The sequence below is a fragment of the Trichosurus vulpecula genome, chromosome 6, assembly GCF_011100635.1.
Source record: "Trichosurus vulpecula isolate mTriVul1 chromosome 6, mTriVul1.pri, whole genome shotgun sequence".
Lineage (NCBI taxonomy): Eukaryota > Metazoa > Chordata > Mammalia > Diprotodontia > Phalangeridae > Trichosurus > Trichosurus vulpecula.
Window position 1 is genome coordinate 245,536,784 of NC_050578.1, and position 21,477 is coordinate 245,558,260.

General features: G+C 45.9%; 1 protein-coding gene across 1 annotated transcript in view; it reads right to left on the minus strand.

The window, feature by feature from the left end:
* ABTB2 (ankyrin repeat and BTB domain containing 2) overlaps positions 1-21,477 on the minus strand; it is a 192,909-nt gene that overhangs the window by 42,301 nt on the left and 129,131 nt on the right. Inside the window, exons 2-3 of the mRNA XM_036763219.1 lie at positions 12,120-12,266; positions 4,790-5,003 (exon numbers count right to left, since the gene is read on the minus strand). Coding sequence (XP_036619114.1) covers positions 4,790-5,003; positions 12,120-12,266 — 361 coding nt within the window. The remainder of the gene's footprint in view (positions 1-4,789; positions 5,004-12,119; positions 12,267-21,477) is intronic.

Consider the following 21,477-nt stretch of genomic DNA (forward strand, 5'->3'; position numbering starts at 1 on the left):
CGTGGGTACTTAGCTGGAGCATCCAGGGACGAAGGGCCTCCACTGAGGAGGCTCAGACTGACTTCCATTCATCAGATCCGAGCTAGAAGAAGGAACCCTGGAGGTCATTCGGTCCAATCCCCTCATTTTACAGATGAGGCCCAGAAAGGTGAAGTCACTGAGGATCCTAGAACAAGGGACCTTAGAGGCCATGCAGGCCAACTTCTCTGGGACTCAGTTTCCTCATTTGTAAAATGAGGGATTTGGACTAAATGACCTCTAGGGTTCCTTCTTCCAGCTCAACCTATGCTTCTAAGTCACTTCTCTGTGAGCCTCAGTTTCCTCGTCCGTAAAGTGAGAGGTCAGACAAGATCTGCATCCTGGACCATCTCCAGCTGTCCCGATCTATATCTAGCCACTGGACACAGATGGCTCTGGAGGAGAAAGTGGGGCTGGTGGCTCTGCCCAGCCCTCCCTCACTCTAATCAAAGTCAACTGCAAGTCATGGCATCATCTTCCTGATGTCACGGTTCTCTTCAAGAACAAAGGACAAACCCTACGACCCAAACAAGATGGTATCTGAGGTCCCTTCCATCTCCAAGTCTATGCTCGTAAGTCACTTTGCCTTGCTGGGACTCAGTTTCCTCATTTGTAAAACGAGGGGTTGGACAAGATGGCATCTGAGGTCCCTTGCAGCTCTAAGACCCTATTAGACCTACAGGAATTTCATACTACAGAAGTATGAGCCCAAGGTCCTCTATGGAGCAAGAGAAATTAGTGTTTGCACATAGAAATGGAGGGGTCACCACGAGTACTAAGAAACCATAAAATTCTCTTCTTTTCCCTTTTTCTTCTCCTTAATCCAAAGTCAGGTCTTGGTTTAAACTAGGCCCCATAACTCCCTCCTACTGAAAAATTCCCAGATCCACCTCCCCTCATGCCTGAGTCCACACTGTGGGAGATCCCCGGCAGATCTGATGCTGGGAATGACTCGGGGATGGATGGGGGCGGTGTTGGGGGGTGGGGGCAGAGCCTGAGAAACAACCGAGCTGATGGGTTCTTGGACGGTGGCAGCTGCCACCCAATCTCAGGGAAGCCCACAGGGCGCAGCTACTCCACAAGGCTGAGGTTTCTCTGCTTGAGACTATGACAGAGGCTTTCTGGAATGATACCTGGTGAGGTCTGAGCCTGAAGGCGCATGAGGATCTGAGATGATGAGAATCTGTTTACTCACTGTCTCAGAGTTGGGTAGTTTTGCCCATCACCACGATGAGAGAGAGAATGGGGGAGTGGAAAGTAGCAAGAGATCACAGGTCTCTCCAATCTGGTCTCTGCCCCTGAACTGGCCTCTTGCCCTCAGTGTGGTTCATGAGCTGGTCGACTTCTTACTATTTCAATAGCAAAAAATCTCCCTCCTTTCCTTAGGAGGAGGTAAACTCCTTGAGAGCAGGGATTGTTTTGGCAGCATACAGTAGGTGCTTAATGGGTGCTTGGGGAATTGTATATATGGTCAGACTCGGTTTATGCATCGGTTAACTTTGCTAAACTGCTTCCTTCCCCACCCTTTCTTTTTTTTAATTTACCGATGAAAGAGATGGTTCCTGGAGCAGGGAAAAAGGGAAGGCTATTTGGAATCTGAGATGATATATCCTCTAAGGAGTAAAGGAAATCAGTATTTGTTCTGGGAAATGGAAGGGTCACTATGAGTAGTGACTAAGAAATCATCAGGGTGTCATATATTTCCTCTCCTTGATCCAAAGTCAGAAGGTCCTGGTTAAAGCTAGGCTTAAACCCTTATCTCCCTCCCAGATCCATCTCCCCTCACATCTGACTCCACGCTGTGGCAGCAATCTTGCAGGGTTGATGTTTATAAGATATCAATACAATTTTTTTAAAAATCACTGCTGAATTTGTTAAAATGCTTCCTCAGACTCGTTCTTCATGAGCGTCCCTCAACCTTCCTTCTGAGGTCCCTTAGGCTTATATATTTACTCCAGACACTTAGAGGTCTACTCGAAGTGTGCTCACTCTGGCCAGGCCCGAGCATCCTCATGAAATTGGGGCCTGGCTAGAACCTTGCTGGGTCACTCATGCCCCATGTCTCCAGGCAGGACCATGCCTCTCCCATGGCTGAGAGGTGGGCTTCTGCTCTCTTCCTTAAGGCTTCCAGAGAAGCTCATTCCCTGGAGTACTGTCTCCTTTCTTCATACTCTGTGGCTCCCAGTCAGAAAGGTCCTCTCCCTCAATCCCTACCCTGCCTGCCCGACTTCTTTCTGTTTTACTCCAGAGACTATGTACCTGTAGGGCAGGGGCTGTGACCACGCCTAGGTTTTTGATTATGCTCAATTAATGAAGCCAACATCCAGAAAGCATCCTGTGTGGGTGATGGGAAGGTATCTGTATTCTCCACTTTCCCAGGCTATCGAGGGCTCTCTGGTACAATAGGGAGGCAGGGCCCAGGTGGAGTCGGAATGTCCTAAGGGAGGTGGCCCACTCAGGTGCCCAGGACCCACCCAGCTTCTTGCTTATATTGTAATCACTAATGGTCAACTCTTTGCCACAGGCCCAAGCCCTGGGGATAGATCAGGCCTAGGAGGTCCGTGCTCAGCACTGGCTTCATTCTTCTCCACAGGCCGCAGAACTTGTCTTCAAACCAGACCGACTGGGAGGCCCCTTGAGCTGATATTATTGGTCTAGAAGAGGTTCCCACATTGGGCAACTTATACTCTGAGCGCTGCCCCACTTTCTGCAGAGGCTGTAGAGAAAGCACCTCCCTCCCTCACTCTCATCCCTTGCTGGGGTCTTTGGTGGACAGTGGATAGGAAGGGGCAGGTTTGGTCTGAAGAGTGGATTTAGAGAGAAGGTTGGGGTAAAAACCAGAGAGCTTAGACATGGATAAGTCTTATCCACGACATAGAAGATGAGTGAGTATCCTCACACTTCCCAGATACTGACTTAGTCACCCACATACAGATATCAGACACACACACACACACACACACACACACACACACAACCCCTCTGTGTTTGTATGCAATGTGCTTTAGGGACATCATATAATATATGCCTCTGTGTGTGTGTGTGTGTGTGTGTGTGTGTGTATGTGTGTGTGTGTGCAGGGGGAGCATTCCTCAAAACAGGAAATGAGTGATCAGAGTTTCAGGCAGTGTGTGTATGTGTTGACAGTTAGTCAGGTTGTGCTATATAGCCCACACAGACTCAGTGGAATGGGCTGATAGTGGTGATGATGGGGGTAGAGGACAAAACAGATCTCTTCCCTTAAGTGGGAGTGATTAGTGGGCTAGACGTCTGTTTCACTAGCAGAGATATCTGGAACCACAGCTTCAGATCCCCACTGGGGTTGACTCAACCCTTTTGAAGCTTAGGATAGGCCCTGGCTCTCCTACCCTTTCCCCCGACTGAGCCAAAGAATCTTCCCATTTTCTTTCTACGGCCAAGAGGGCTGGGGTTTCCCCATATGCCTTTCGGCTGTGACTGAAGCCTTTGGGTTCAGAGCTCTGACTGGGGATTGGGGAATTAGTCTCCCAGTAAAAAAAAGCAACCTTCTCTATGACACTGAGACATTGGTCCTGTAGACAGTGCTGGCTAGTAAATGGGGGAGTAAAGGGAGAGGAATCCATTCAGGCTACCAGAAGACAGCTTGCTCTCTTGGAAATTTCTAGGTCGCCCTCATTTTAGGGCCAGAATATATGGAAATTGTCCATTCTTTTTAAACATTGGTTTTAATTTCCCATGTGCCTGTTGAGTCATTTGATGACTCACAGAAAATACCTGGTTTGCAAATGTGTTTGTGCAACACACTGGGTGGTGTATGTGTGTGTGTATATATCTATATATCTATATCTATATATACATATGTATATTTTAAACTCATATGTAAAACCATATGTAAACTCATATGTAAAACCATACACCATAAACTTATATGTAAAACCAATATATCTCAAGTACTAACCCCAGTCTATAAGACACAGGTTCCTAACTTGGGATCCCCAAGCGATTTATCTGTGGATTGGATTTCAGGGAGGGGGCAGTCTATGAACTAGATGGGAGAAAAAATGGCTTTCTTTTTAATAACCTCTAACTGAAATGCAGCATTTCCTCTAATTATTAGGTGGTCCCTAAGGTCCTTTCTAGCTATAAATCCTCTGGTTTTATGTTGCCATCTATATCAAAGAAGCACCCTTGGCATCACTTCCCACTTCCAGGCTGGACACTGTCCATCAGCAACCAGGTCTCGGTCATGTTAATGGGATTGGGGGAGGATATACACCAGGAAAAGGCTTTCCTAGTAGAAAGGGGTTTGATTCTTTGAATTTCCCATGAATCTGGGCTCTTAAGGCCTGTAGCTGACCCATTCTCATAGGCAGGTGTAAGGGAAAGAACTGAGGAGAACTGGGTTCTTGTCCTGATTTTGCCACCTAAGCCCATGAGCAACGATGGATTGCCCTGGGCCTCTGTTTCCTCTCCTCCTAGCAAATGAGGAGATGATCTCCAAGTCCCTTCCAGCTCTAGCATTCTATGATTTCGGATCCTAAGTTATGCCCATTCTGGAAATCTAGCTACACATCCTGGCTGGGCCCTGAGCCATCCTGGATGGCCAATTTTAGCCCCTGCTGGGCTCACATACGATTTGTGGGAAGGCGCTGGCACCAAGCCCCTGTGCCCCCCCAAGGCTCTGGCCCCCTTACCCAGCTCAGCCCGCCAACAAGCATCTCCCTGAGTGCCACATGCAGGACCCTCACACCCTATGCCTCCCTCGGTGCCCATTCCTCGCCAGCTTTCCTACCGTTCATTGTTCAGGGTCATTCTTGGCGGGTCCAGGTTGGGGTTCTCCATGGACTCCATCTGTGGGCAGCGCAGGAAATAGTAGAGCGTGTGGAGGGCATCGGGAGACCAGGTGATGGGCTGCTGCGGCTGGCGGGCCTGGCGGGCTGGGCTGGTGCCGGGGCAGAGAGGATGGGGGCACTGCATGTGATGCATAGCCCGGGAGACCAAGTCACCTGCAGGGGATTGGGGGGAGGGGAGAAAGAGGAAACAATCTGAGTTTTCAGCCCAAGGGCTTAATTTCTCCTTTAGGTAAAAGTTCTTGGGCTGCTATGAGAAAGAGCTTCCTCGGAGCCTTAATTATAATTTACCCCCAGAGCCAAGAGGCGAGGGTGAACCTGACATCCAGACACACAACACCAATTAGGTTTGCCTTTCACTCGGAGTTTTGACTTAACAGCTGAATTAGACACTTGGCAGGGCCAGAGGTCTCCTCGGGAGCTTATGCTAATACGGTTTCTTTTTCATCATCCTTGCTCCCTCCCTGCCCTGGCAGGGTTTCCTCCATCTCTTTTGGCTAAGGAAATTCAGTGCTGCCTCTTCTCTCTCTCTCTCTCTCTCTCTCTCTCTCTCTCTCTCTCTCTCTCTCTCTCTGTGTCTCTCTCTCTCTGTCTCTGTCTCTGTCTCTCTCTCCCCCCTCCTCTCTCCCTCCTTCTCTCTCTCTCTGTCTGTCTCACCTAAAGGAGGCTACTGGTTTAGGCCTCAGCCTACCAACAGAGGTGCTATCAGACTTGCATATTGGGGTGTAGGCAGGTGGGGGACAGAGGCCACAGTCTCTGTACCTGGGAAATGGGCTGGTCTGGTGCCTGGGCAGAGAGGATGGGGGCAATTTTTGGCAATTCACCTCAGTGGAAGGAACACTAAATTTGGAGAGTCTGACCTGGCTTACTACCTCTATGACCCTGGGCCTCAGTTTCTTTACCTATAAAATCAGGGGGTGTAATTAGATTGGCCTCTGAGGAGGTCCTTTCCAACTCTAGATCTATGAACCCTAGTCTGTTTCTTACTATTAGAGTGACCTCAGGCAAAGGGTCTCAGTTTCCTTCTCTGTAAAATGAGTGGGTTGGACTGGGTGATGTCTTAGGCCTTTTCCAGCTCTAAATTCTGTGATATGTGCCCCCTGGTAGACTCTTAAACCCTTCCATTCCCATGACCTATACTGATTTTCAACACCGCACCCCCCCCCACTTTCCCCAAGCTAAGTACAGGAAATCTCCCTTCATTGTATGCCTGGTGACAATACTGAGAAAGGATGGGCCCAGAATAGCTCTGGGCACCTGCAGGCACCTCAGCTCTGGGAAGGCTGGGAGTGGGAGGTGGCAGCCCTTGTGTGTTCCGGGTGGCCCTTTCTCTGACCTCTACAATATTCTGAAGAATTCAGTAGTTTCTTCAGCTTTGTCCATAGAAATGCAGGCATGAGGGGGTCTGAAGCAGAGAACAGAAGAGTGATAAGGATCAGTTGTGCCCTGTTTGAACTTTTGAACACAGAGAACATGAGAGCTTCATATCAAGTTGAGGGTGGTGGTGTTCAGTCCTCGATTCTGTCCCTGAAATGTCATAGGATCATAGCTTTAGAACTGGAGGGACCCTTAGAAGCCACCTTATCCAACCCCCTTCACTTTTCAAATGAAGAAACCAAGGTAGGTAACGTGTCTTGTCCAAGACCACACAAGGGACAAGTAAGTGGCTGATCCGGTATTAAAATCCAAATAAATCTTAATTTAGTTCATTCGTCGGAGCCTGACATTTAGCTCCTGGTAGAAGAAATTCACTCTTAAATCTAACCTCTGGATAAGGAAGGTCTATTTATTGTTCTAGCACTTCTGAAGATCATATTGAGATTAGGCAGAGTTCCTGCTCCTGGGTTTTACTGGATGCAGGGGGTGATTAGCAAACAAGCCTGAAGAGCTGAACACATCTCTGTTCACTTCCTCAACCACCCGCCTGGCAGCTCAGCTCCCGACTCATTCCCTCCAGTCCCAGCTGAGAGTATCTGGGGATCTATATTCACAAACCCCACCATGCCTGACTGGGCCCAGGGTAAGCAAGGGGTGAGGGGAAGAAGCTGCCTTCATCAGAGGCCTGGGATATAAACATTCACTTATGTTCTAGGAGGATTCAAGGAGTGTTAAAAGAAACATTTAAAGGGGAAAAAAAACCCGCAAATGAAAGCAGGTTACAAAATTAATGACAAAACCACCCAGCTCTGGGTCAGGGGCTGATACTCATTAGCACATACATGATGGAGCTGGAGAAGGTAATGCCAGCAGCAGGTCCTACCTACCCCACCCCCTTTTCTTCTTGGAAAAAAAAAATCATAAAAGCCAAGCCGGGAAAATGCAAATCACTCTGGTTAGTCCAAGCCCCAGAGTATTTTTAAATCTATACTTTTCTCCTTCTTCTCAATTCTCATTTGCAGGGAGAGTGTCCTTTTGGAAGCCAAGCACACAATGAGGTTGTTAAACAGCAAGGTCTGGCCCTGCCCTCTGGCCTCCCAGGGCCCAGGCGACTTGCTTAATCAACCTCCTGGCCAGGCACACTTGCCTCTCAGCCTTTCCCCTCTTCGTGGCTCTCTCTCAGCTGCAATAAGTTGAAACCTGGCTCCTGTTTCTCCCAGCCCAAATGTCATAACTCTTGGCAAAGCCACAGGAAGGAAAAAGCCAATAGCATCAAATGAAAATCGTGTCGAAATGGTATTTCAAAGGCATAACAAAAGAGAATTAAAAAAAAAATTGTTATTAGAGGAGAAATCTTTGGCAGCCTCCAACCAAAATCCAGAGGACAGGATTGGGAACTGGCGGCAACTTCCAAAGGTCTTCCTGAAACATAGGGCCAAGCCATTTTCTCTTCTCGGGCCTCAGTTTCTTTATCTGTAAATACAAACTAGAGGACCTTTCCACCTTTAAATCTATGGTCCTATGAAAGGGTCTTTAAGAGCCAAGTGGGACCTGAAGTGCTTCTGAAGACCACCCAAGGCTGGAGCCCTCATAAGCCCTGCTAACACCTCCAAACGGATGAGAAGGAGCCCAGGCCTGGGCAATCTCTATGATATCAAATAAGGACATGGGTGCCCTGCGGCCAGCACTGACCAGCTCTCCCCAAGCTGGCATCTTTTGGACTGTCTGTCTGCTTGGCACCAGAGCCAAGAGCGGACTTCCGGGTATTCTCTCACCGCATGTTTTTCTTTATTTACTAGAGCTTTTTTCTTAACCTCTCACTAGGTTGAGGACCCAAGACTCAGCATACCAGGTCTCCCTGGCTTCTTTGTGGGCTGACCTAGGGGTGTGATGGGACTAGAAGAGAGATAATAATAGCGGACACTTATATGGCGCTTACTTCCTATGAGCCAGGCACCACACAAAGTGCTTTACAGTTATTCTTTCATTTGATCTTGGGAGGTAGGCGCCATTATTATCTTCATTTTACTGAGGAAAGTGAGGCAAATAAAGGCTGGTGACTTGCCCAAGGTCACACAGCTAATAAGTGTCCAAAGCCTCATTTGAACTCAGGTCTTCCTGACTCCCAGCACAGGGCTCTGTCCACTGTTCCATCTAGCTGCCCTAAAGGATTCAGAGCTTAGAGGTCATTTCCATTTCCTGAGCAGGAAACTGAAGCCGGGAAAGTGAAAACAACTTGCTTGCTAACGATGCACAGCTAGTTAGAAATGGCAATAATCATAATGAAAACGATGATGGTAAAGGTAATGGCTGTTATTTATCTAATGCCTCAGAGTTTGCAGAGCACTGAGCTGGGACCCAAACGCTGGAGGCCAACTTTGAACTTTGATTTCTTCCCACTACATCCCCCTTTCTTGAGGTGAAGCCCAGAAACAGATGCCAATGAATGGGGAAGAAGGGGGTGGGACTCTGATCCCCCTTCCCCTTTCCCACCAATTAACCACCCAAAGCCTGATGGGTCAGGGGTCCTCCAGGTTCCACGCCAGTCTTTTCAAACCTCTTCATGAAACAGCAAATAGAAAGAGCTGCCAGGGAAGTGGCATTTAGAGCTGTCCTCATTTATCCTGATTGCTAGGGAGAAGTCGTTGGGGTTTTTCCTTTTTGTTCTCTTCCCCTCCCCCTCTCCATCTTGTCAAGTTTTCCCAGGTGGGGAGGGGCGAAGAACAAAGAGGAGCTTTCCAAGCTTCCTCTGCAGTTGGGCCCATCCAGACCGATACTTCTCAACCTGTCTGGCAGGCTCAGTGAGGTGCAGACGTTCTGGGAGCTAATGAATGTCAAAGCCTTCATGGGTGAATTTAGGGACCAGCTGTTAGCAAAGTGCCAAGTATCATCGGTCTCATTCTGTTCTTTGTCTCTCGGAGGCCTGCTCTCATCGAGGCGTATCTCCCTGTACCACCTCCTCCTTCTTGCTGGGGCAGGACAGGGGGTCAGATGGATCCAGGCTTTGGTGGAGGTGGTGGGGGGAGAAAAGAGGGAAGGTCAGAGGCAATCTACCACATCAAAGAGCCTTCTCTGCTGCATGGGATGAGTCAGGATGGCTGCAGCATAATGGAAAAAGCATTTACCAGGTGCTTAGGATGTGCCAAACCCTGCACTAAGTGCTAAAGTCAGAAAGAAAATCAAGAGTTCCTACCTTGAGAAGCTTACACCCCAATTGGAGGATTCTACACATAAAGTCGGGCTCCCGTGCTGATCACTGCAGATGGAATGGCCAGGGAGGTATTTAGGTAGAGAAAATGGCAGGGCAGATGGCAAGGCCCCATGGACCTTAGAGAATAAGGAAGGGGGTAGATGACCCCTTACCAAGAGGACAGTGGGGCTCTACAAGAGATATGGATATGGAAGTTGGCATTGTGATGACAGTGGGCATATTCTCCCTGTAGGGAACCTGGCAAGGGGATGATGAGGGTTGGTTGGGAAAGGAAAGGCCCATGATTCCCCTCAGCTGCAGCAGGTGGTACCAGTCTGTCTTCTGACTGACTATTGGGGTGGTGTCAGCTTAAACATACCTAGGTGAACTGTGGCATGGTAGGTGGGGAGATAGCAGGGATTCCACAAGAGACAAGTGGTCCAAGTGGTCAGAAAGAGGTGACAATGATGGTGGTGCATCAAAACCATTGGGAAAGCCAACAGAAGTCAGACTCTCCCTACCTTCCCATGGGCCCTTTTCTCTCCTCTCTTCCCCACAAATGCCATGGGTGTGGCAGCTGCACTAAATAAGGAATTATGTTTGATTACGGCCCAGATCAAAGTGACTTAAGGAATGCCAGTGCCTAGACCATGGCAGTATTCATGAGGTAGGATTGTCCACATGAGTGTGCAGTGGACAGGCAGGGCAATGTAGTGGAAAGCTGCTTGGGATTGCAACAGAAAGACCTAGGCATGCATCTAGACTCGGACAAGACTCGTTGTGTGCTTTGGGGAAAGTCAGCCTACTCAATCTGTTTCCACATCTGCAAAATGTAATAATCACAATAATAGCCAATATTTGGTGTATTAATAATCCATCCTTAGTACAATTAATATAATTATCAATAATAAATATTTAGATAGCACACTAAGGTTTTCAAAGTGCTCTTCATATAAGATCTCATCTGATTCTCACAGCAACTTTGTGAAATAAGTCGTTTATTTTTATTTTTGATTGGCTCTATGACAGTTGAGATAGGAGTGAGGAACTTCCTTTCCCAATGTAAATCAACACCTTTCCTGAAACTTATTGTTTTATAGTATTGATTGGAGGGCACCGAGAGGTTAAATTACTTGCCCAGGGTAATGCAGCTGGTATGCGTCTGAGGTGAAATTTGAACCCAGGCTCTTCTTGACTCTATCTGCTAAGTCATACTGCCTCTATGAGACAGATAAGTACAGAGGAGGTAGCTGAGATTACAGCTGAGACAGGTTAAATGATTTACCTAAGGTCACATGGTTAGTGGGAGTCAGAAGCCAGATTGGATCTCTGTCGTTTAGTCAATAGATGTTAGTTAAGCGCCTACTATGTGTCAGGCACTGTGCTAAGTGCTAGGGATACAAAAAGAGGCAAAAGCCAGTCCCTGCCTCAATGAGTCCACAATCTAATTCGGGAAACAACAAACAACTATGTACAAACACATTTATCCAGCTGTCCACTGTGACTATTTGCCTCTCAAGTACTATCTAAATGGGAGAGTTGGGTAACATCACCAGTCATTTTTGAAAATGAAGGACAAACAACACAACTATCTAACCTCGAATGATCGTTATCATTACTACTACTGAGGACTTTTAGACGGTAAGTACCACGTGCCACAGCAGGTCACCAAGAACTCCTAGCCAGACTGTTGCCTAGGATTTGTGGCGCCGCTGGTGGGTAAATATTTGTTGTTGACAAACACTGAGATGGAAAGAAATTCCTTGCTGGAATCCCCATCACTGGAGACTCCCTAACCTGCTGGGCCCTATTCCTCCCATTCTGTATCACAGCCAGGGATGTCTGAACTGGGAGAGCTGAGTTGTGCTCCAGACTTTCCAGTAGTTTGTAGTATATGATCTTGAATAGATCACTTTCTTTGTCTTCTTAGGGAAGGGGAAGGGGGAAGGAGAGGGGGAGAGGGAGAGAAGGAGAGAAGGAGAGAGAGAAAGAGAGAGAGAGAGAAAGAGAGAGAGAGAGAGAGAGAGAGAGAGAGAGAGAGAGAGAGAGAGAGAGAGAGAGAGAAGAAGATAAAGAGAGGAGAAAGAGAAAGGAGAGAGAAATGAAGAACAGAAGAGAAAGAGAGATAAGAGAGAGAAAGAAGAGAAAGAGGAAGAAGATAAAGAGAGGAGAAAGAGAAAGGAAAGAGAGAAAAGAACAGAAGAGAGAGAGAAGAGAGAGAAAGAAGGAAGAGGAGAGGAGAGTCAAGCACTGAAGAAACCACACAGCTCAGTTATTCACAGCAAAAGGCCAGGAATCCATCACAAGCTTGTAGACCAGCAGCCCAACTTGATGGAGAGGGTAATGGGAAGGTCCTACCTCAATATTGCTTGGTTGATGACTTCTTTGTGCCCCGAGCACACATATCTATCTAATCCTCACCTGCCCTGATGATATCATTAGGGTGAATCCATACAGAGATGGGGGAGGCAATTTAGACATAGACATTTCTCAATTAAATGAGACAAGGATGAGTGAGGGCTATATTGGGACTCTTGGAGTCTCACTGTCCCTCAAATCCACACTGTTTTGGCTTTGCTGCTGGAATGATGATGATTCAGTGGCCAGGGGGAAGTAAGGAGGAGGAGGAAGGGAAGAAGACCATTTTCCAGTTTCTGCCTCCCCTCTCCCTTACAATCATGCCCACCAAGAAATGTTTAACTCACTCAGTTCAGAGATGCTCCCAACGCAGGTGGCCAGCAAGGACTGCTCTAACGTCCGGAGCTCCAGCTGGGCATAGGCATCAGCTCGCTCATCATTGCCCAGGGAGCCATCATTGTAAGGGCTGAAGTACGCAGGAAGGGAGAGGACACCTAGGGAGGAAATGAAGTGGGATGGTTACAAACTGGGGGGGGGGCAGAAAATGGACAAGGAGTTAGGAAACCAAGGTACAGCATCTCAGCGCCCCATGAGACCTCCAAGGACAACAGGATGAGCATACACCCTGATAAATCTCCTCTATGACGTGAGGAAACTCACTACTTCTCAAGGCTGCCTGGTCCATGTTGGGATGGTGCTGTTGGCTCATCCTCCCTTTAAATATGCTGCTTTTCAATTTCCAAACATTGTTCCTAATTCTGCCCAGTGGTGATGAGCAGAGTGGCTCTAATGCCTCTTCTGTGTGACGGCCCTGTAAATGTCTGAAGACAACTATCAGGTCATTCATTCATTCAACAAGCATTTATTAAGTGCTTACTATGGGCCAGGCACTGTGCTAATCACTAGTGATGCACAGGCAGAACCATGGTCCCTATATTCGAGGAGTTTGTGGTCTAAATGGGAAGGGGGAGTGTTCAGAACTGGACACAACCCTTCAGGTATGGCTTGACTAGGGCAGAGTACCAAGGGGCTATTTTTCCCCTACACGCCATTCTCCATACCTACCATTCTATTTCCTATCTGTGCTTTTCCCTAAAATACTCTCCCTGCTTACTTCCATCTTTTTTCTTTTTATTATAATTTTTTTTTGAGGCAGTTGGGGTTAAGTCACTTGCCCAGGGTCACACAGCTAGCAAGTGTCAAGTGTCTGATGCTGAATTTGAACTCAGGTCCTCCTGACTCCAGGGCCAGTGCTCTATTTATTTTGCCACCTAGCTGCCCCTCCTTCCATCTCCTTTCAAGACTCAACTCAATGGCCACTTTCCACAAGACCCCTTTCCTGATATCACCAGTTGTTCACACTGTATTTTTTATCTCCTTGTCTTCTTACATGTTGCTTCCTCCCAGTAGAACGTAAGTTTCTCAAAGCATGGTGCCTAACACACAGGCATTTAATAAATGCTTGCTGATTAGTTAATTGCCTATTATATCTCCAAGGCCTAGCATAGCGCCTAGCACACAGTAGGCACTTAACAAATGTTTCCTGAACTGAATAAGGCCATAAACTATGGGGCTGACACATTTAACCAACATTGGTAATTACTTTTAATATATTTTTATATGTACCTGTTGTCTCCCCATAAGATGACACTATAAGCTCACTCCAAGTAGAGATAGGTTCATTCTTTCTATTTGTATCCTCAGCAGCTGGCAATGTTGAGGCTCAGTAAATACCTGTTGACTGACTAACTGATACTTATAGAGCAATGATTCAAAGGAAACAAAGCTCCCCTTTTGGGGCCATGCAATGAATGGCAGTACTTCTAACTTTGGGAGTGCGAATAGAAGCAGATACCAGCTTCTACCCCACAAACCCCAAAGGGTCATTTCCTTTCATGCCAGCAGAATTTCCTCAACCATCCTCTCCATGCCAGGAAGGGAGAAGATCATCACTACAAAAGACCTTTGGAAAAGGCCACCAGCATTTATGATTTTTATTTGGATGACCCAGAGGTGTACACATTGCTGCCTGAGCATCACTTGTCCTCAAGCACTCACAGAGGTGCCTTGCTAAGTGAGGAAAATGTAACCTGGGCCTGGATTAAGATGACCAGTGGATGCTTGAGAGCTTTGGCCACAAAGATAGCTCAAATAGAGCCTCCTAAACTTCTGGTGCCTTCCCCTTCTGTACAATCCATGCGTCCACCCTTCTGCCCCAAGGTGCTAGAAGGTACATGATTATTTCGAAAAATTCACTACCATCATTTTTTAAAATCCACACCGCTTTTTGAGAGAGCAGGATGTTTCCTGGAATATTGCCACCATGGGTTTGGAGACATAACCCCAGGATCACTGATACCACCAATGACATCCAGAATTCTCTTGAACCACTAGAGAAACATTTTAATGGACCACTGCCATGATAAATACTCAAGCCTCCTTGTCTAGTCTCATATCCTGACTCCATGGGAACCCTGAGGTCCTTCCCTAGCTCTTCTGAAATAACCACATCTTCATCCTTCTGCTATCTCTTATCAAGGAGCCACCTTCCTACACAAGCCGTAGCAGAACTTTTGTTTCCTCAGCTTTGAGGGGTTAGTGGAATGACAGCCTGTTTTCTGCCCTGCTCCTGGCCCAGATCTCCCTGCTTTGCTCCATGTCAGCTCTGCCATTGTGCATTGGCCCGATCCCGTCTTGGTTGGACCAGAGACTGGGTACAACGCTATAGACCTCTCCAGCCCCCCTTGCCTGAAACAGATCCCTTCACATCCTGCTCAGACTTGGCCAAGAATGACATCAGGCACTTCCTAGAAGTCTCTTTCACTCAGAGAAGGGCTAGCTAGCTCTGGTCCCCCAGGGGTTTTGAGCTCTATAGCGCTGTTCCCTAAAAGGGAAGCCCTTGCAGCCAGCTGTGTAACCAGAATAATTAGGAAGTGGAAAATTAAAACAAACCAAAAGAAACATTAATAACAACAAAAGACCAGACCCCAACACTGGTAAGCTCCTAAACCTCAAACTCACAGTCAGTTCAGCCAGACTGGAAGCAGTTCCTCCACACCTCTGAGCTGTTCCATGCAGACCCTGCCGTCTTTTCTGTGCAGTTCTAAACAACAACACTGGTGAAATGGGGATGAAACTTACAGCCCTTAGGGCAGGGGAATGGGGAATTCAGCTGATTTGTCAAAGGATTCACACAGAGCGAAAGAATTCTAGCAGATTCTAGAAACAGAAACCGATCGTCTATGCTCATAATTCTTCCCCTTTCCCCAATCACTACCCCTTCCCCCAAAGGGAAGGAAAACAATGGTTACGGCACAAATCAACATTTGACCCGATTCTCAATTTCTTCTTCTGTAGAATGAAGACAATGTGCACAGCACCTCCATTCCGGAATTCTTTATCAATTAAGCTAAGATCTGTAAAATGCTTGCAACAGCAATTCCTAATTGACCCAAGCCTCCTCCAGCCCCTGGTGTCAGATGATTATGAAAGGGTAACGGAAAGCTGTTCTTCAGGGAAGCCCCCTTCATTTCCTCTCCATTTCTTCTCGTTGTTGTTTATATATAACGTCCTGGTGCTGGATGGCTCCTCCCTGGTCCTCAGCAGGGGATGGCAAAGAGCTGCCCATGGTCCCTTGAACACCATCTCAGCATCCCCAGCTAAAGCTCAGAGAAAAGGCTCCTGCAAAGACGGACCTTCCACGACAAACCAGATAATTTACCCTGCAAATTTTGTCCATCTTAATATCCCATTTTATTCCAGTAGCGATGGGAAGGAAAACATGCTCATGTTCCTCCTCTCACATTATTTATTTAAAATGGGGGTGATGAGACCTGTGGCATCCACCTTACAGGGTTATCGTGAGACATTCTGTCAGCCTGAAAGAGCTGACAAATTTAGGTTTAATTATTTTATTTGGGTTATTAATATTCCCATGTAGCTTCTGTACGCAGGTTATTCTTGGTCTTAGGATCACAGATCTTGAGCTGGAAGGAACCTCTGAGGCGATCCAGGCAAAGCTCCACATTTTACAGATGGTGAAACTGAGCCAAGTGATTTGTCCAAGGCCACAAAGTTATTGAGAGTGACATTCTATTGGCTGTTTATACTTATCATAAAATCAAGAAAAAATATATGCACCTAAATAAATTTAGCTATTCTTGTTAGTACTATTATGAACGTAGTTATTCTAATTAATTAGATTTCATTCTTTGTCTTTGTATCTCCAGGACCTAGAGCAGTGCCTGGCACAAAAAAGATTTCTAATAAACACTTAGGAACAGATTGACTGGTGGTCGATAGGCGAGATAAGCCTGAGATAGAAGGTGAGACATGGTGGGTCTTTTTGTTGTTCAGTTGTGTCTGAGACCCCATTTGGGGTTTTCTTGGCAAAGATGCTGCAGTGGTTTGCCATTTCCTTCTCCAGTTCATTTGATAGATGAGGAAACAGAGGCAAACAGGATAAAGTGACTTGCCCAGGGTCACACAGCTAGGAAGTGTCTGAGGCCACATTTGAACTCAGGTCCTCCTGACTCTGGGGCTGGTGCCTTATCTGCTGTACCACCTAGATGCCTCTAATTTAGGAAGCTACTTTTTCTTAAATTTCCCCCAGTTGGTCAAGGGAAGCAAAAGTAGTTCATCTTACCTGGTGTCTCTGTAATTATAGCTGGGCACACAGGCAACTACTTTTATTTCCCATCAGAAGAAATTTGGCTGGGATTCCCTTCCCCCACCTGTTTTCTTAGGAGCAGGATTCTGGGGTAGGGCAGGGCCATAAGCTTCTGAAAATAAAAATTATACTGCCCCACTAAATGGTTTCCAAATAGTTCATGTAATCTAATCCCTTTTATTTTTTCTTTTAAAAAACGGGTGCAAATGTTTCCATTCTCAGAGCTGGGGCTTTATAGTAGGTACTTTTTTCTTTCTTTTTATAAGCAAACCTAAATGTATATTCCTTGCACATTGGCCATACACTAACAGGTTACTTTTTTCTATGAAACCCAGGCTAGAATTTAAGGATATCAAAGATTTAGAAGAAATTCCACTGGTTTAAATCTCTCCTGCCAATCTAAGCCCAACACAGATTTCTTTTTGAGGAGGAGGGTGAAGAAAAGAGAGAAAAGAAAAAAGAGGGAAATTTGGCAAAAATATTCCTGGTATGATGAAGGCTGAAGTGAGGTACACTGGAAAGTACACTGGGTTTCGGGTCAAAAGAGATGGATTCAAATCCAGTCTCTGATACTTACTAGGGGTGTGACCCTGGACAAGTCACTTAACATACCTGTAGTCTCAGGTAGCACCCTAGGGCTTTCCTACTAAGCAATAAACTGGTTGCCATATGTGGTGATGGAGTAAATTTTCAGCTCCTTTGTGCATCTTTTGTTCCCACTTAGCAGTATTTTATTTTTTTTCCAATTACATGTAAAGATAGTTCTCAACATCCATTTTTATAAGATTTTGAGTTCCAAATTTTTTCTCCCTCCCTCCTTCCCTTTCCCCCTCCAAGGCAAGCAATCTGATACCGGCTATACATGTACAATCATATTAAACATATTTCCACTTTAGTCATGTTGTGAAAGATCAGAACAAAAGGGAAAAACCCCAAGAAAGAAAAAAGAGAGTGAAAACAGTATGCTTCGATCTGCATTCAGACTCCATAGTTCTTTCTCTGGAGGTGGATAGCATTTTCTATCATGAGTCTTTTGGAATTGTCCTGGATCATTGCATTGCTGAGAAGAGCTAACTCTATCATAGTTAATCATTGCACAATGCTGCTGTTACTGTGTACAATATTCTCCTGGTTGTGCTCACTTCACTCAGCATCAGTTCATATAAGTCTTTCCAGGTTTTTCTGAAATCCACCTGCTCTTTATTTCTTAAAGTACGATAGTATTCCATTATTTTTACATACCACAACTTGTCCAGTCATTTCCCAATTGATGGGCATCCCCTCAATTTCCAATTCTTGGCCACCACAAAAACTCTGCATTCTTGTAAGATATTCATAGGACCACAGATCTAGAGTTGAAAGGACATCTAGTCCAACAATCTCTTTTTACAGATGAGGAAACTGAGGCTCAGCGAAGGCTATGCAGGTAATAAGCGTCCGTGGGACTGAAAGCAATAAAAACCCATCGGCTTTCTGTTTGTGCAACAGGCTTCAGCTGAGATCTCTGTGTGAATGTCTACAACGGGGCTCTCAGGGTAATTCAATCACAGAGTGCCGGAAGTGATCACCATTACACAGTAAAGCAATAATTAGCATTTATCACTACAGGAATCTGCCACAGAAGGAGAAGGGAGATCAAAGGCAGAGGAGGGTGACGGGTGCATTGTTTGGAGGCCAGCATCTCAGATTTCTTGTTGGATAGAAAGGAAATAGCATTAATATTGTATCCACGTTGCATTTCCCTTCCCAAGCCTGTAAACTCCCCTTTTCCTGCTGGATTTGGGGGAAAAGGGGGGAGGCTGATGCTGGGCCCCATTTTACTACAAAGCTGCCATTGTCCCTCCCAGCTCATGCTAAAAGCCAGAGCGTCGAATTTGTCTGCAGGGACTCCCAAACAAGAAGGTGAACCCCAAGATAAGGACGGGCTCTCTGGAAATGACAAACAGCTGAAAGAAGGTTGGATTTGAAACCAGTTCATGGTTTACCTTTGTGACTTGGGGAAAGTCACCTTATTTATTCATCCATCCATATATATATAGATATATACACACACATACATATATATGCCTCAATTTCCTTATATATAAAATGAGGGGACTGGACCAGATCACTTCCAGGATCTTTTCCAACTCTGAATCTATAATCTTTCATTTACAATCGAAGGAAACTGGTCTTAGAATTCTTCCTAGGAAACGGTGCCTTCCTGCTAACACAAGTCACACTTTTTGATGGAGGAAGAAGTTGCATTTTTGCAAGATGTTTACTTTAGAGCAAATATCACTTTTACTGCTAGCCAAGCAGACAGCTGTTGGGAATCTGGAAGAGCCAAGGTGGCAGCGGTCATATGTTGTTGGTTAAACTTGCCTCCCCCCTTTTTAAACTGAAAACTAATAAAAATGGAGTCTGTTCTCAGTCATTACCCCTCTGGGCAATACTAAAATAAAGCCAGGGTAACCAAACCAGATCAATTTCAGGAAATTAAACCTAAAGGTGAACTTTGGAAAGTAGGAGGAACAGTCTCAACATTGGGCTGTGTGGTCGGGTAGGCAAGGGCTTGGACACCTTCACCCTTTCCCTTTGAAAAAGATCCCTTGTTGTTTAGAATTTATTAAGAGGTCCTGGGCGGCTTCTATTCCAAGATACAACATCAGAGAAAGGCCTGGAGAATGGTGACTTTTGAAAGGACACCAATTGGTACAGCAGAAAAAGGGAAAGGGAGAGGAATGGCATTTACTATCTGTGTGACCTTGGGTGAGTCTCCTTGCCTCAACAGCTCCTGATTTCCTCATATGTCAAACAAAGATGTTGGTCTAGATGAGGGGTTCTTTACCTGGGGGCCATGTCTATGGACAGATTTAGAGGTGAAGGGTCTGTGAACTTCAATTGGAAAGAAAATTGCATCTTTATTTCAATATAATTGTTCACTCGGTAATCCTATATATATTTTACCTTATGCATATGAAGTCATTATTGTGATAAGGGGGTCATAGCCTTCACTAGACTGTCACTAGATTGGCCATGCTTTACAAAAGGTTAAGATGCCATGCATTAGATGGCCCCAAGGTAAAGCACTCCTGCCTGCTCTTGGCAGAGAGGTGGTACTCTGTGGGCAGAAGGAGGCATATGTTGTCACACCTGGACAGTTTGTCAATTTGTTTTGCTGAACAATTTGCTGAACTATTGGTTCAGTGCTGGGGGAGGGGGGGTAGGAGGAAGGGAAGGGAAGGGGATGAATTATTGGGGAGAGATGGTCTTGCAAAAAAGAATACACTGAGAGTTTATTAAAAAGAGTACATTAACATGAACTTGCAAAAAAGAGAGTACATTAATAAAATATTTGAGAGAGAAAGAAGGAAAGGAAAGTGGAAGGAAAGAGAGAAAGGAAAGAAGGGACAACAAAAGGGAGAAAAAGGAAGAAAGAAAGGAAGGAAGGAAAGAAAAAAGAAAGGAAAGAAGGGACAAAGAAAGAAAATAAAAAAAGAAGGAAAGAAGGAAGGAAGGAAAGAAGGAAGGAAGGGAAAGCAGGAAAGAAGAGATGTGAGGGAAACTGGAATCTCCCAATCTTTGTGGCTTTCTTTTTGACATCCAGGATAGTACTACAATGGTTTTGTGAAGATGAGAGACCAATGGGACTCACAAAGAATTCTTTTTTTTTTTTGCATGGGGGAAGGCAGGGCAATTGGGGTTAAGTGACTTGCCCAAGGTCACACAGCTAGTAAGTGTGTCAAGTATTTGAGGTCAGATTTGAACTGAGGTCCTCCTGACTCCAGGGCCGGTGCTCTACTCACAAAGAATTTTTAAGAGTTAGAGGCATGAAACTAGAAGGATTTTAAAATCCTTCTGCCCCTCCCAGCCAGCTGGTGTTGGCCAGACAAGAATTAGATGAGGAAACTTAGGTTTGGAATGGGAATGGGGGAAAGCACCAACTCTCAGAACCAGGAGAGGATTGAAGTAGCCCAGGGTCAGGGTCTTCACCAAGGCTTAAACCAGAATGATGACAGAGTACAGGGAGTTGCCAGGTCAAAGGCACTAGAGTCTTAGCTTGGAGCAAATAAACTGGAACAAGAATGAAGGGCTGAGGCCAACCCAGCAGAGTCAGAAATGCCAGCAAAGGGTGGGAGTTAGCCAGAAGCTCAGAGGAGGCAATGCCTGGCAGGGTCAGTGGTGGACAGAGCAGCCTCCAAGGTCTTTTCTGCTTCTAAAAGAGCTGCAGCTGCCAGATGCCAGGGCCCGAGTACCTCCTGCAACATAGAAATGTCAACACATTCTCCCCTTCCATTTAACTTCGCCTATCCCATAGGGACTTAACCGAGGTCACTGATGGAGGTAGCAGCAGTCAAAAAGCAGGCATGGGGGAGCTTATTCATTATTCTGGCCATGACTGACAGATGACTGCTTCCCTTTGGAGTCCAGGGAGAAGAAATATGACATTTTGCTCCAGCATTCCCTACCCTCGGAATAACTTTGCTGAAGCCTTGGATCCCACCCCTCACAGCAGTCATTTCTTATTAGCAACAATAAAAACAGTCAAAAAGATGTGGGGAGGTTCAAATCCCACCTGTCATATCTACTGGCTAAATGACCCTGGGCAAGTCTCTTAACTTGCAGTGGTTAGGTGGCTCAGTGGATACAGTGCTGAAACCAGAATCAGGAAGACCTGAGTTCAAATCCTGCCTCAGGTTAACTGTGTGACCCTGGGGCAAGCCATTTAACCATTTTCTGCCTCAGTTTCCTCATATGTAAAATAATAGTACCTACCTTCCAGGGTTGTTTTGAGGATTAAATGAGATGACATGTGTAAAGCTCATGACAAACTTTAAGACGTTCTCTAAATGTTGGCAGCCTTCATCACCATCATCATCACTTAACCTTTCAAGGCACTTGGTAACACTGCAAGGGGGGGTTCTTGCCTTTTGGGGTTTTATGGACTCTTCTGGAAGTCCAGTGTTGCCTAGGGACCCCTTCTCAGAGTCATATTTTTAAATGCATCAAATAAAATACATAGGATTACCAAGGAAAATAATCATATTGAAATA